General features: G+C 44.3%; 1 protein-coding gene across 1 annotated transcript; it reads right to left on the bottom strand.

The window, feature by feature from the left end:
* Nucleotides 1-354: 354 nt before the first annotated feature.
* LOC110536290 (coiled-coil domain-containing protein 183) lies at nt 355-16471 on the bottom strand. Its single transcript, XM_021622013.2, has 12 exons — nt 15830-16471; nt 10525-10643; nt 8735-8902; nt 6552-6656; nt 5914-6036; nt 3783-3837; nt 3423-3523; nt 2536-2696; nt 2263-2422; nt 1130-1255; nt 935-1022; nt 355-740 (listed from the first exon to the last, which is right to left on the bottom strand). The coding sequence occupies exons 1-12, from the start codon at nt 15927-15929 to the stop codon at nt 610-612; spliced, it is 1437 nt and encodes a 478-aa protein (XP_021477688.2). The 5' UTR covers nt 15930-16471; the 3' UTR covers nt 355-609.
* Nucleotides 16472-16621: the final 150 nt, after the last annotated feature.

A 16621-nucleotide genomic window follows, 5' to 3' on the forward strand; every position in this document is an offset into this window, starting at 1 on the left:
TGTCTCATGCCTCCCGGTGGCGCAGCGGTCTATAGCACTGATTGGTGCTAGAGTCACTACAGATCTGGGTTCGATCCCGGGCTGTGTTGCAGCCGCCCGGGACAGTGAGAACCATGAGGCGGCGCACAATTGGTCCAGCGTCGTCCGGGTAAGGGGAAGATTTGGCCGGCTGGGATATCTTTGTCCCATCGCACTCTAGCGAATCCTTGTGGCGGCCGGGCGCATGCACGTTGGCTTCTGTCGCCAGCTGTACGGGGTTTCCTCCAAAACATTGGTGCGGCTGGCTTCCGGGTTAAGGGAGCAGTGTGTCAAGAAGCAGTGCGGCTTGGCAGGGTCGTGTTTCGGAGGACGTTTGGCTCTCAGTGATGGGACAGGACTATAACTACCATTTGGATATCACGAAAGGTGTCATTCTTTCTGGGGATGTATATGAACAGATTATAATATGATTTCATGTAGCTAAAACGCTGTCAGTTCCACTTTAATCATAGCAGTAACTAACTCCGGTATAAAGTAGACAAAAAAAGTAAAATCATACTATGAGCCTGTTTATTATTTCCTCAGGTTTACTCCCTGTAGGATATAGAGGGCCACAGCTGGAGCTTGTCTCTAGCTCTTTGTGTTGCTCTTCTGGGCTTTCTTCTTTGGCTGGTGCACCTCGATCAGCTGGATGCTGCGACGCTTGATCTCATCGCGAGACATGGAGCAGTCCTCCTCCTGACCGCGGAACTGGAATGTATCTGAGAGGGAGGAGAGGAGCAGTGAGGAGCAGGTGGAACCAGAGGTATTACACACAATATGCAAACACCATTAGCCAAGCACTCAACAGCCATTATGGAAATGTACAGCAATGGCCTCCTGCTGTTAATAATAAGATTTTGTTTACAATATACTGAAAAACCATGCATAACCATACACCCCCAAAAAGGCATACCTTCTGAGGTACTGTCATACACAGGGCTGCTGGCCCTCTTGTAGTTCCTGGGCTCCATCATGGTGCTCTGCTCCAGGAAGCTCCACACCTGAGGTGAGAGGGGAGGGGGTGAGATCAGAGGGGAGAGATTCAGGCTCACAGAAAAGAGGTAGAGAGAGATGAGGGCTGAGGAAAGAAAGTAAACCAGTGTTTCACCTTCTCATGGTCAGCTGTGTTTTCCTCTGTCTTCTCTGAAGCTGTGGTCTGCAGTGTGGGCAGACGGGCGCCGATTTCCCTCAGCTTCTCTATTGCATCCAGACCCCCCAACTCCCTGGGAGAGTCCTATAACAAGACAGACATTTGGTTTAGAATCCTCTCTATTCCTGATTTAAAATCACCAAGGGCTGGCATGTTTAATGAGAACGGTAGTAGTAAAGAACAGAGCCTCTGGCTGATAGGTGACCAGGGGTTTGTTTTTCATGGTGACCAAGAAAGGGCCAGATGAGACTGAACTGTCCATCTACAACTTGATTGGAGTCCAACTGTGGTTAATTCAATTGATTGGACATTATTTGAAAAGGCACACGCTTGTCTATATAAGGTCCCACAGGTTAGAGTGCATGTCAGAGCAAAAACCAAGCCATGAGGTCGAAGGAATTGTCCGTAGAGCTTCGAGGCAGGATTGTGTCGAGGCACAGACTAGTCAGGATCAAGGGAAAGATGAACGGAGCAAAGTACAGAGAGATCCTTAATGAAAACCTCCTCCAGAACACTCAGGATCTCAGATTGGGGCGAAGGTTCACCTTCCAACAGAACAACGACCCTAAGCACACAGCCAAGACAACGCAGGAGTGGCTTAGGGACAAGTCTCTGAATGTTCTTGAGTGGCCCAGCCAGAGACTGGACTTGATCAAACATCTCTGGAGAGACCTGAAAATAGCTGTGCAGAGATGCTCCCCATCCAATCTGACAGAGCTTGAAAGGATCTGCTGAGAAGAATGGGAGAAACTCTCCAAATACAGGTGTACCAAGCTTGTAGCATCATAACCAAGAAGACTCGAGGCCGTAATCACTGCCGAAGGTGCTTCAACAAAGTACTGAGTAAAGGGTCTGAATACTTATGTAAATGTCGTATTTCCATTTATTTATTTTTTATACATTTGCAAAAATCTAAAAACAATAACGGTTGTTTGCTTTGTAATTATGGGGTATTGTGTGTAGATTGAGGGTGAAAAAATGATTTAATCAATTTTAGAATAAAACTGTAACGTAACAAAATGTGGAACAAGTCAAGGGGTCTGAATACTTTCTGAATGCACTGGATATAAAGAAAGGGATAAAATGGCTACCTTCACTTGCACGCAGCTCATCCTGAAGAACAGGTTGTTGACACCCTTCTCCACCCCATGTAGCACTGATTGGGCCTTTCCAAGCTTGTCCTCCCAATGGCTGCAACGCTCCTCTTCCTGCTCAAGCTCCGCCTGCATTTCCTCCTTCAGCCGCTCAAACCTTTAGATAAACAGGGTGAGTCTGAGGCTCGAGATCTGAAGTCTCTTCAGATCTTTTCCTCTTTTTCCATGGATGACACAGGAGTACCACTCTTCTGTGTAGGTCTACTGTACCTGTCAGAGCTGGGCCCAGCGCTGAACTTGAGCTGGGCGTACTGGAGCTCCAAGGCAGCAAAGGTCTCCATGCTCTGCCTGACCAGCTCCTCACACTGGGTCATTTGGTTGTGCAGCTGCTCCCTGATGGCCTTCTGAGAGACCAGCCGTGTTTCCAGCTCCTACACAGAGGACAGAGAAACAGGTGAACAGGTGGACACATAGTCAGCTCAAAGAGACTACCAAGCACCTGACTGCCATGTTGACAGGATGCCCAACTCAAGTTCGGCAGCCCAGGAAGTCCACGTATATACAGTGGTACTTGGTGAGCAATTAGCCCTGACAAAGATCCAGTTTGGGGGAGAAACGTTGTCCTATTAAACACTTTGAAGCCTTATACCAGTGTGGATTACATTTTTGTTCAGAGACTATCAGGCAAGTTACCAGTCTTGGGGTTTGTTTCACTACCTTTGTTTTTTCTGTAACAAGTGATCACGTTTTCATATGTGTAGTTTCATGCTATCACATGTTGCTTTACATGTTGTCACGTTATCCCATTAACTTCACATGAGAACGTGTTTTTGGAACACTTCACATGTTCACGTGAAATTCATGTGGTTTTCACGTAAGGTCTCAAACACATCAAAGTTTCCATGTGTTTAATACCATTCCAATTACTCTATTCCATTCATTATTATGAGCCGCCCCCCCTCACTAGGCTCCTCTGACTGCAATATAACTCAATAAAATGAAACGCCTACATCAATGTGTCACGGGACATAAAGTGCTGTTTGCAACAGTGGCTTACATAAAAAGGTAAGATGAATAATAGGTAATGCGTTGCTTATTAGAGTGCTTATTAGATACTGCATATAATAGGGCTAAATGATCCACGTGGGCCACCATACCTGCAGATCAGTGCAGCTGAGAGCTTCTCTCAGAGCATCAATATCCTCCACCAGTTTGACTATGGACTGGGGAGTAGTGGAGACAGGGGCGGTCTGCTGGGCTGCAGGAGGAGAACACAACACAGACACACATAATTTCATCATCTCCCTGCTCAACATGGGGAAATAAAATGTGAGCACAAGAAAAATGGATATTGTATGTGCACATATTGCCTTTTCTCATGCAAATGATGTATGATTCAGAATATTATTGCCTTCAGGCTAGAGTACTATCTGGACATGGGTGATCTGGTGCTTAGTATTCACTGTATTTATTTGAATACATAAGTGTCTTTGGTGAACGATCCCCTGTCATAGTACCTCTGATATGAGCCGACTCTTCAGCCAGTCCCTCTCTGATAGTCCCTCTTCGAACCTGCAAAACAACAACGCTCATTGACTGCAATAGACATCCTTCTGGACCAGAGATGGGCAACTGGTCCCTCTTTTGTAAGCTTGCGGATCAATTCCGAATGTTTTATTTATTTAATTGTTTTACTCAGTCGGGGTCTCAACTTACTGTTGAGAGTTAGAATAGTATAATACACAAGTTACAATTTCGAAATTTGGTTGTGCATCAGCAGTTTTTCTCATCATGTCAGTCACTGACAGTCACTCAAGTAGCCCATGTCAGCTAACATTTTTTAGTTTGGTAAGTTAGTCTAGCTGCCAGTAGTAATCATGGTCTAATTACCGACCGGGGGCCTCCATTGATTTTGTTAACCACTCAATCAAATATTATATTAAAAACTGTTACTTTTTCTCTCCGCCCCATGGCAAAATGTCTAGAATTGAATGAAATGAATTATAAAATTGCTACATCTGCTCACATGGCAAAATGTATAGAATTGCAGGAAATTAGCTCTAAAACTTATTTTCTCTTCGTTGTCAAGTGCGGGCCGCAAAAAGATTCTTCTTGCAAGTTATCCCCAACAAAATGTTGCTTAGGGCCGGCTCAGACTGTATGTGTGGGTATGGATGTGGGTATGCAGAGTCACTGTGGCCCCTCATGATGAGTTCAGTTTTTTTGTGGCCCCATCATAGTTGCCCATTCCAGCTCTTGACTAATGTGTTCTTTCACTTTAAATATTCCCTTTCAATCACTCTTTCTTTTTCTAGCTCTCTGTTCCCCACAGGTCCCTCCCTCTCTCTCTCTCCCCCTCCCTCTTGTTCTCTCTGTTCCCCACAGACCCATCCGTCCCTCTTTCTCTCCCCACAGGTTCATCCCTCTCTCTCTCTCCCTCCCTCTTGTTCTCTGTTCCCCACAGACCCACCCCTCCCTCTTTCTCTCCCCACAGGTCTATCCCTCTCTCTCTCTCCCTCTTGTTCTGTTCCCCACAGACCCACCCCTCCCTCTTTCTCTCCCCCACAGGTTCCTGTCTCTCTCTCTCGCTCTCTCTCCCTCCCTCTTGTTCTCTCTATTCCCCACAGACCCATCCCTCCCTCTTTCTCTCCCCACAGGTCCATCCCTCTCTCTCTCTCTCCCTCCCTCTTGTTATCTGTTCCCCACAGACCCATCCCTCCCTCTTTCTCTCCCCACAGGTCTATCCCTCTCTCTCTCTCCCTCCCTCCCTCTTGTTCTCTGTTCCCCACAGACCCATCCGTCCCTCTTTCTCTCCCCACAGGTTCATCCCTCTCTCTCTCTCCCTCCCTCTTGTTCTCTGTTCCCCACAGACCCACCCCTCCCTCTTTCTCTCCCCACAGGTCTATCCCTCTCTCTCTCTCCCTCTTGTTCTGTTCCCCACAGACCCATCCCTCCCTCTTTCTCTCTCCACAGGTCCATCCCTCTGTCTCCCTCTCCCTTTTTCTTTCCCTATTGTCTCTTTCTCACTCTCTGTTCCCCATCCCTCTCTTTCTCCCTCTCTCTCTTGCTCTCGGTTCCCCACAGGCCCATCCCTCTCCCTACCTCCCCCCCTCTTTTTGCCCTCCCTCCCTCTCTTTCTTGCTCTCTGTTCCCCACAGGTCCAGCCCGCTCTCTCTCTCCCTCCCTCCCTCTCTTTCTCGTTCTCTGTTCCCCACAGGTCCAGCCCGCTCTCTCACTCCCTCCCTCTGTCTCTCTCTCTCACCTGCTCTTTCAACTTCTGAGCTCCTTTGCTGCTTCGTCGCTCTCCCTCCCTCTCTCTCTCCAGCCGACCCTCCACCTCCTTCTCTTTCACTCCCCTCCTTTCACTCAACTCCTTCTCCATCATCCTGCGTTCCACCATTAGCTGTCTCTCCATCTGAACCAGCTGACTCAAGGCGAAAGACAGAGAGACATACACACATTCTACTAATGTAGTGTGAAAAGACATGCACACATCCTGGCCGGTATTCAAACGAGCCTTACCTTTTTTCTCTTATTTTTTCCCCATTCATACAAAGACATGTGACCGAAGATAATGTTATTCAAATGTAAACATCCCAAAATAGGCAAGTGGGGGCTAAAAGTTACTGGACCCCCAATTTGCCTTACCTTAGTGCAGTCCACAGCAGCCACTGCGGTGTGAGACATGTGGGCCACCTTTCCCAGCTCTGTCTGCCCGCTGACCACTGCATTCTGCAGCTGATCCAGAGCCATGGGCATCTCACGCACCTCCTGAACCAGGAACAAACAACCCAACCCCAGGTTACATTGGACCTAGATTTGTCTGTATCCCAAATGGCACCTATTCCCTACATAGTGCACCTGAGCCATATATTTAGAATGTTGAATATTGTTCTAATTCTAGACATTCAGTTGTAGCGTTGTTTAAATATTCCCTATGTAATGTTAATGAGCGCTAACATGGCTGCCATAGAACGTTGAAGTGTCATGTAAATGCGTCATAATCCAAAAACCGCATTGGCCCAACTATCTAAATAGATGGCTCTGTAGTGCACTACTTTTGACCATGGCCCATAAGGCTTTTGTCAAGGGAAGTGCACTGTATAGGGAATAGGATGCCATTTGAGCCACTTTGCCAGTCCTTCCTAGTCACTGGTCTGTTGATCGGGATTACACTGACTGGAGTATATCTCCCAAAGGAGACTTGAATTCAATGTTAACAATTTTATTTAATTCAATGTCCACAAAGAAAGGATGATATTTGTGAATGTATTAGTGTTACAGACCCGATGGAGGTGGTCGCAGACTCGCAGGTAGGTTTTTTGGATCCTCTCAGCCTCTGTGATTTTGATGGTCATCTTTTCTAGACTGTTCTCCAGCTCTCTCACACGCTGCCATGGTAGACAGAAATGTCAACAATAAAAAAACATATCAAGCCAATTACTGTGCAGTGTAAATGCTTGGATCCTAGACATCATTCACGTGGGTATCATAAGTCATGGTCACTCAATATCAACTTGCACAAGGCCATTCACACACCAACACCACAGTGCCTCTCCTCTTTCTAAATATTTTATTAAATTGTCCTGTATATGAAGTGTGTAAATACTATTTTTGTCTCTTGGTGTCTTTCCTACAAAAACAGTTTTTTTGTTGTCTATTACTGTTCTGTAATTTGTCATGTACAGTTGAAGTTGTACGTTTACATACACCTTAGCCAAATACATTTAAACTCATTTCACAATTTAATCCTAGTAAAAATTCCCTGTCTTAGATCAGTTAGGATCACCATTAAATTTTAAGAATGCGAAATGTCAGAATAATAGAGAGAATGATTTATTTAAGCTTTTATTTCTTTCATCACATTTGCAATGGGTCAGAAGTTTACATACTCAATTAGTATTTGGTAGCATTGCCTTTAAATTATTTAACTTGGGTCAAACGTTTCGGGAAGCCTTCCACAAACTTCCCACAATAAGTTGGGTGAGTATTGGCCCATTCCTCCTGACAGAGCTGGTGTAACTGAGTCAGGTTTGTAGGCCTCCTTGTTCGCCCCTGCTTTTTCAGTTCTGCCGACAGATCTTCTATAGGATGAGATCAGGGCTTTGTGATGGCCACTCCAATACCTTGACTTTGTTGTCCTTAAGCCATTTTGCCACAACTTTGGAAGTATGCTTGGGGTCATTGTCCATTTGGAAGACCCATTTGCGACCAAGCTTTAACTTCCTGACTGATGTCTTGAGATGTTGCTTCAATATATCCACGTAATTTTCCTCCCTCATGATGCCATCTATTTTGTGAAGTGCACCAGTCCCTCCTGCAGCAAAGCACCCCCACAACATGATGCTGCCACCCCCGTGCTTCACGGTTAGGATGGTGTTCTTCGGCTTGCAAGCCTCCCCCTTTTTCCTCCAAACTTAACGATGGTCATTATGGCCAAACAGTTCTATTTTTGTTTCATCAGACCAGAGGACATTTCTCCAAAAAGTATGATCTTTGTCCCCATATGCAGTTGCAAACTGTAGTCTGGCTTTTTTTATGGCAGTTTTGGAGCAGTGGCTTCTTCCTTGCTGAGCTTCCTTTCCGGTTATGTCGATATAGGAATCATTTTACTATGGATATAGATACTTTTGTACCTGTTTCCTCCAGCATCTTCACAAGGTATTTTGCTGTTGTTCTGGGATTGATTTTCACTTTTCGCACCAAAGTACGTTCATCTCTAGGAGACAGAACACGTCTCCTTCCTGAGCGGTATGACGGCTGCGTGGTCCCATGGTTTTTATACTTGCGTACTATTGTTTGTACAGATGAACGTGGTACCTTCAGGCATTTGGAAATTGCTCCCAAGGATGAACCAGACTTGTGGAGGTCTATTTTTTTTCTGAGGTCTTGGCTGATTTCTTTTGATTTTCCCATGATGTCAAGCAAAGAGGCACTGAGTTTGAAGGTAGGCCTTGAAATACATCCACAGGTACACCTCCAATTGACTCATGATGTCAATTAGCTTATCAGAAGCTTCTAAAGCCATGACATCATTTTCTGGAATTTTCCAAGCTGTTTAAAGGCACAGTCAACTTGGTGTATGTAAACTTCTGACCCACTGGAATTGTGATACAGTGAAATAATCTGTCTGCAAACAATTGTTGAAAAAATTGCTTGTGTCATGCACAAAGTAGATGTGCTAAACGACTTTCCAAAACTATAGTTTGTTAACAAGAAATTTGTAGTTGTTGAAATGATTCCAACCTAAGTGTATGCAAACTTCTGACTTCAACTGTTTTTGTACATTTTATGTGGACCCCAGGAAGAGTAGTTACCGCATGCGCAGTAGCTAATGGGCATCTTAATAAACTGAACAGTTGTGTGAGTGGTGCTGTCCATGGTGCTAAACCTTGACATTTGCTTTCTTCTAAGTTTTTGGGGACAATTGAGTCTGTCAAATGACACCCTAACTATATAGTGGAGTCACCTGGTCGTAGTGCTGCTCGTCTCCGTCCTTATTGGAGTCCAGCTCCAGGGCTTTCATGGCCTGCTCCATCTCCAGCAGCTGAGACCCCTTGGCCCTCACAGAACACTGCAACCCGTTGTGCTGCTCTATCAGAGTACACCGCCTACGCTTCTCCCGCTCCACAATGCTCTACGCACAGAGATATGCAAGCATATTATGTACAAACCGGCATATACAACTGGGCTCTTCCAAAAATGTGATGCCTTCATACTAAGCTAATATTGTCTACGCACAGGTCATTACAAGCTTGCCACCTCTCTCTCTCTGCCTGAGTTGAAGTTAAACTGAACAAAAATATAAACACAGCATGCAAACATATTACAGTTACAATTCATATAAGGAATTCAGTCAATATAAATACTTATCCCTAATTATGGATATCACATGACAGGGAATACAAATACGCATCTGTTGATCACAGATACCTTTAAAAAAAAAAAGTAGGGGCCTGGATCAGAAAACCAGTCAGTGTCTGGTATGACCACCATTTGCCTCATGCAGCGCGATACATCTCCTTCGCATAGAGTTGATCAGGCTGTTGATTGTGGCCTGTGGAATGTTGTCCCACTCCTCTTTAATGGCTGTGCGAAGTTGCTGGATATTGGCGGGAACTGGAACATGTTGTCATACACATTGACCAGAGCATCCCAAACATGCTCAATGGGTAACATGTCTGGTGAGTATGCAGGCCATGGAATAACTGGGACATTTTCAGTTCCTGGAATTGTGTGAAGATCCTTGCGACATAAGACCATGCATTATCATGCTGAAACATGAAGTGATGGCGGCGGATGAATGGCACGACAATGGGCCTTAGGATCTTGTCACGGTATCTCTGTGCATTAAAATTGCCATCGTTAAAATGCAACTGTGTTCGTTGTCCGTAGTTTGTCTGCCCATACCATAATCCCATCGCCACCATGTGGCACTCTGTTCACAACGTTGACATCAGCAAACCGCTCGCCCACACGATGCCATACACGCTCTCTGCCCAGTACAGTTGAAACAGGAATTCCACCATGAAGATCACACTTCTCCAGCGTGCCAGTGGCCATCGAAGGTCAGAATTTGCCCAATGAAGTCAGTTACGACACCAAACTGCAGTCAGGTCAAGACCCTGGTATGGACGACGAGAAGAGCTTCCCTGAGACGTTTCTGACAGTTTTGTGCAGAAAATAATCAGTTGTGCAAAACCACAGTTTCATCAGCTGTCTGGGTAGTTGGTCTCAGATGATACCGCAGGTGAAGAAACCAGATGTGGAGGTCTTGAGCTGACATTGTTACATGTGGTCTGCGGTTGTGAGGCTATTGGGCTTACTGCCAAATTCTCTAAAATTACATTGGAGGTGGCTTATAGTAGGGAAATTAACATTATATTATCTGGCAACAGCTCTGATGGACATTCCTTTCCTTCCTACTTGAGACATCTGTGGCTTTGTGCTGTGTGACAAAACTGCACATTTTAGAATGGCCTTTTATTGTACAAAAATGCAAGGTGTACCAGTGTAATGATCATGCTGTTTAATCAGCTTGTTGATATGCCACACCTGTCAGGTGGATGGATTATATTGGCAAAGGAGAAATGCTTACTAATAGGGATGTAAACAAATGTGTGCGAAAAATATATATATTTGAGAGAAATAAGCTTTTTGTGTGAATGGAACATTTCTGGGATCCTTTATTTCAGCTCATGAAACATGGGTCCAAAACTTTACATGTTGCGTTTATATTTTTGTTCAGTGTATATGTACCTCCATTGACAGTCCTGGCTTGGACAGTAACCTGCTCAGGGTCGTTCCACCACGTGGGGCTTTCTGATCATTCTCTAAAATCTCCTTGGCAGCACTGTACTCTGCCTGGGCCTGCCGCTCTGAACATCATATACAGGGAACAGAAGTCATTGAGAGAGGGGTGATTAATAAAATAATTGCAATCTATAGAGCATTTGATTGGCAGTAGAGGATGCCTGGTTATTCTTTAAAAGTGCCTTCCTCACCATCTTAAATAAGCATGCACCATTCAAAAATGTAGAACCAGGAACAAATATAGACCTTGGTTCTCTCCAGGCCTAACTGCCCTTGACCAGCACAAAAACATCCTGTGGCATTCTGCATTAGCATCGAATAGCCCCCGTGATATGCAACTTGTCAGGGAAATTAGGAACAAATATACACAGGCAGTTAGGAAAGCTAAGGCTAGCTTTTTCAAGCAGAAATGTGCATCCTGTAGCACAAACTAAAAAAGTTCTGGGACACTGAAGTCCATGGAGAATAAGAGCACCTCCTCCCAGCTGCCCACTGCACTGAGGCTAGGAAACACTGTCTCCACCGATAAATCCACTATAATTGACAATTTCAATAAGCATTTTTCTACAGCTGGCCATGCTTTCCACCTGGCTACCCCTACACCGATCAACAGCCCTCCACCCCCCACAGCAACTCGCCCAAGCCTCCACCATTTCTCCTTCACCCAAATCCAGATAGCTGATGTTCTGAAAGAGCTGCAAAATCTGGACCCCTTCAAATCAGCTGGGCTAAACAATCTGGACCCTCTCTTTCTAAAATGATCTGTCGAAATTGTTGCAACCCCTATTACTAGCCTGTTCAACCTCTCTTTCGTATCGTCTGAGATTCCCAAAGATTGGAAAGCTGCCGCGGTCATCCCCTTCTTCGAAGGGGGAGACACCTTAGACCCAAACTGCTACAGAACTATATCTATCCTACCCTGCCTTTCTAAGGTCTTCGAAAGTCAAGTTAACAAACAGATTACCGACCATTTCGAATCCCACCGTACCTTCTCCGCTATGCAATCTGGTTTCAGAGCTGGTCATGGGTGCACCTCAGCCACGCTCAAGGTCCTAAGCGATATAGAAGCGCCTAGGAGGCTGGGACCAGCCTGTGCGCCAACAATCAACGATAGGCTGGTGAGTTTAAACCACGCCCAGTCTCTACTCTGACAGGCCGGCTCGGAAGCAGGAACTACTTCCGTCATCAGAGTATATTATAATATCTTTGTCAGGAACAAGTCAGTTCTCTGTTTTGCCCTGCGAGGTGTGACAGAGCCCGTATATACGAAAATTGCATTTACCACTTATTGCTTAGCTAATAAAAAATACATAGCATACAATGCGGTGACTCATTGTCATATTTATCCTGATACCAGATTAGATTGACGGAACCCTAACAAGCCTGCTGGTGCCTACCACCGCTCAGTCAGACTGCTCTATCAAATCATAGACTTAGTTAGAACATAATAACACACAGAAATACGAGCCTTTGGTCATTAATATGGTCGAATCCGGAAACTATCATCTCGAAAACAAGATGTTTATTCTTTCAGTGAAATACGGAACCGTTCCGTATTTTATCGAACGGGTGGCGTCCATAAGTCTAAATATTCCTGTTACATTGCACAACCTTCAATGTTATGTCATAATTACGTAAAATTCTGGCAAATTAGTTCGCAACGAGCCAGGCTGCCCAAACTGTTGCATATACCCTGACTCTGCGTGCAATGAACGCAAGAGAAGTGACACAATTTAACCTGGTTAATATTGCCTGCTAACCTGGATTTATTTTAGCTAAATATGTAGGCTTAAAATATATACTTCTGTGATTTGATTTTAAGAAAGGCATTGATGTTTATGGTTAGGTACACATTGGAGCAATGACAGTCCTTTTTCACGAATACGCAACACATCGATTATATGCAACGCAAGACATGCTAGATAAACTAGTAATATCATACCATGTGTAGTTAACTAGTGATTATGATTGATCTTTATAAGATAAGTTTAATGCTAGCTAGCAACTTACCTTGGCTTACTGCATTTGCGTAACAGGCAGGCTCCTCGTGGAGTGCAATGTAATCAGGTGGTTAGAGCATTGGACTAGTTAACTGTAAGGTTGCAAGATTGAATCTCTGAGCTGACAAGGTAAAAATCTGTCATTCTGCCCCTGAACAAGGTTGTTAACCCACTGTTCCTAGGCCATCATTGAAAATAAGAATGTGTTCTTAACTGACTTGCCTAGTTAAATAAAGATTAAATTAAGGTGTAAAATTATTATTATTTTTAAATCGGCCAAATCGGTGTCCAAAAATACCGATTTCCGATTGTTATGAAAACTTGAAATCGGCCCTAATTAATCGGCCATTCTGAATAATCGGTCGACCTCTAATCATAACCGCCATCGATAAGAGAGATTACTTGGCAGCCGTATTCATAGACCTGGCCAAGGCTTTCGAATCTTGTCAATCACCACATTCTTATCAGCAGACTCAACAGCCTTGGTTTCTCAAATGATTGCCTCGCCTGGTTCACCAACTACTTCTTTGATAGAGTTCAGTGAGTCAAATCGGAGGGCCTGTTGTCCGGACCTCTGGCAGTCTCTATGGGGGTGCCACAGGGTTCAATTCTCGGACCAACTCTTCTCTGTGTACATCAATGATGACACTTGCTGCTGGTGATTCTCTGATCCACATCTACGCAGACGACACCATTCTGTATACGTCTGGCCTTCCAGACGAGCTTCAATGCCATACAACTCTCCTTCTGTGACCCCCCAACTGCAAGTAAAACTAAATGCATGCTCTTCAACCGATCGCTGCCCGTCCGTCCAGCATCACGACTCTGGAAGGTTCTGACTTAGAATATGTGGACAACTACAAATACCTAGATGTCTGGTTACTGTAAACTCTCCTTCCAGACTCACATTAAGCATCTCCAATCAAAAATGACATCTAGAACCGGCTTCCTATTTCGCAACAAACCACTCATGCTGCCAAACATACCCTCGTAAAACTGACCATCCTACCGATCCTCGACTTCAGCAATGTCATTTACAAAATAGCCTCCAACACTCTACTCAACAAATTGGATGCAGTCTATCACAGTGCCATCCGTTTTGTCACCAAAGCCCCATATACTACCCACCACTGCAACCTGTACACTCTCATTGGCTAGCTCTCGCTTCATACTCGTCACCAAACCCACTGGCTCCAGGTCATATACAAGTCTCTGCTAGGTAAAGCCTCGCCTTATTTCAGCTCACTGGTCACCATAACAGCACCCACCTGTAGCACGTGCTCCAGCAGTTATATCTCACTGGTCACCCCCAAAGCCAATTCTTCCTTTGGCTGCCTTTCCTTCCAGTTCTCTGCTGCCAATGACTGGAACAAACTGCAAAAATCACTGAAGCTGGAGACTCATATCTCCCTCACTAGCTTTAAGCACCCAGCTGTCAGAGCAACTCACAGATCACTGCATCTGTACATAGCCCATCTGTAAATAGCCCATCCAACTACCTCATCCCCATACTGTATTTATTTATCTTGCTCCTTTGCACCCCAGTATCTCTACTTGCACATTCATCTTCTACACATCTACCATTCCAGTGTTTAATTGCTATATTGTAATTACTTTGCCACCATGGCCTATTTATTGCCTTTATTAACTCCCTTATCCTACCTCATTTGCACATGCTGTATATAGACTTTTTCTACTGTATTATTGACTGTATGTTTGTTTATTCTATGTGTAACTCTGTGTTGTTTTGTGTCGAACTGCTTTGCTTTATCTTGGCCAGGTCGCAGTTGCAAATGATAACTTGTTCTCAACTAGCCTACCTGGTTAAATAAAGGTGAAATAAAAATTGGAGTACATTTTATGCAGCCTATCATATATTTTGCAGTAAAAGTGTTTTAAGAATAATTTATTCAACTTTTATAGCGCTATTTATTACATAAGGAATATCAAAGCACTTTAAAGCAACAGTAAAAAAGACAAGCAATTTAGAAAACATAATTCATGAGATGGAAGGTCATAACAGGACAGCTCAAAGACCGGCATCTGCGTCCAAACGCATCGTATGCAGCAAGAAAAAAACACACACTGCATCATCCGTGGACCGGTTCGTACCTAAAACATTCTCTATACAGTCAGTAAAGGCGTTGACTTCCTATTTAACTCAATTTAATGGCGAGAAGGCGGACAAAAATACGGAAATATGTGTATTTTCTTTATGAAACCATTTTTTCCACCACCATGCTAAAGTGGCTAATGCCTAGGAACGCTTGTCCCTTGTCCCAATACAGTTGCAGCAGTCTGTCCTGGCTGAATGCAGGGTAGGGTGCAAGTCATCAGAAGGTAGCATTAGCATTGTTGTGGAAAATTGTATTGCTATTTTCCCGCCATTAAATCTAGTTATGGATGAAAAACGATGCTTTTGCAGCCTGAATGGATGTTTTTGGTATTAACCGGTCTACGGGGACACGATTGTATTGCCGGCTGCATTGTTTGGGCTAATGAGACGGTCGGAAAGTTCATGACTTGAGTGGTCAAGCAACATCGGAAGGTGGTCAAAGGGGCAGCGCAATGGTCTCTGGAGCAAGTCCAGTGGCAGGCAGCCATTACGGTGCCTCGTCTGTGTTTGGCCTCCATATAGTAGGACTGATGAAGTTTGAGCTCAGCAACTGCAGGTCATGGACTCCGTTGTAGGTGTAGCAAACTAGCTAGGCTTCACTACTACCTAAATGAAACACCCACTTGGGTAGGGCTACGCCAGAAAGCACGCCACATTTCATTAACAATTCAATAGTAGCCTCGTTACTTAGTCCTTACTACAGTGAACACATCAGCCGTCTTCGGGCTTTTCTCCATCCTAAACCACCGGACAGATGGCTGGCAATTCAAATCAAAACAATTGCCAGCGAACCAGCTAACACATTAGCTAGCTTGCCAACTTCAGTTTTGAAACTCCGTGGTGGATTCTCATATTAATTCGCTATATATGTATATTTTTAAAACAATGTTGGCAGGGGGGAAAATGACAAGTGTATTAGAAATATTTCCAAAATGTACAGGCGCTCTTTGCCGATGCGACCTCATGGCAAACACGGAATCAATAATTGTGTCAAGGTGTGACTGATATATCGAATGCCTGGCTATCTAGGCTACAGTGGTTTAGAACTCCACTTAGTTATCGTTTGAATGTTTACACTAAACGTGCATGTATTATCCCTCAGAAATAGGCCTACCCTTGTACAAATAACTTTTACCTAATTGTTGTATGCGGAGTCGCTGTTCTTGCAGAGTCAGCATCGTTGGCTGCTCTGTATCCGCTGGCTGCATACTGCCTTGTCTTTTGCTGTACGACATTTGTGTTTTATCGTCGATTTTCAATAGGTTTCTGTCACGTAGTGATCTATATCATTCTATTGAGATGTCATAATAAAACATAAATACGTGTTTGATAACAGGCACGTGAAGTAGCCACACTAGGTGCGTTCGTAAATTCACTAACTACTCCGATTTCAGAGCACTCTCGAGTGCCAGGGCGCAGAATAACTAATGCATTTACAAACGCGCAGTAAACGTGGGCAAAAAAAACGTCATTCAATTGTTGCCAAAAACACATTTACAGTCGCTCTAGAAAACATCCAAACCAGCTCTGCTAGGGCGAGTAGAATGGTCAGTGAGGTATTCTCGCATTTGTGTCTGGAAGTAGTTAGCAACCTAGCCAACATTTCAATAGTTTGGGTGCTACACTGCCATTGTGAGGTCAGAACGCTCTGATCAACCTGCCGAACGCTTCGAATTTACGAACAGACAATCTGACAACGCTTCGAATTTACGAACAGACAATCTGACAACGCTTCGAATTTACGAACAGACAATCTGACAACGCTTCGAATTTACGAACAGACAATCTGACAACGCTTCGAATTTACGAACAGACAATCTGACAACGCTTCGAATTTACGAACAGACAATCTGACAACGCTTTGAATTTACGAACAGACAATCTGACAACGCTTTGAATTTACGAACAGACAATCTGACAACGCTTT

The sequence above is a fragment of the Oncorhynchus mykiss genome, chromosome 11 (genome assembly GCF_013265735.2).
Source record: "Oncorhynchus mykiss isolate Arlee chromosome 11, USDA_OmykA_1.1, whole genome shotgun sequence".
Taxonomy (NCBI): domain Eukaryota; kingdom Metazoa; phylum Chordata; class Actinopteri; order Salmoniformes; family Salmonidae; genus Oncorhynchus; species Oncorhynchus mykiss.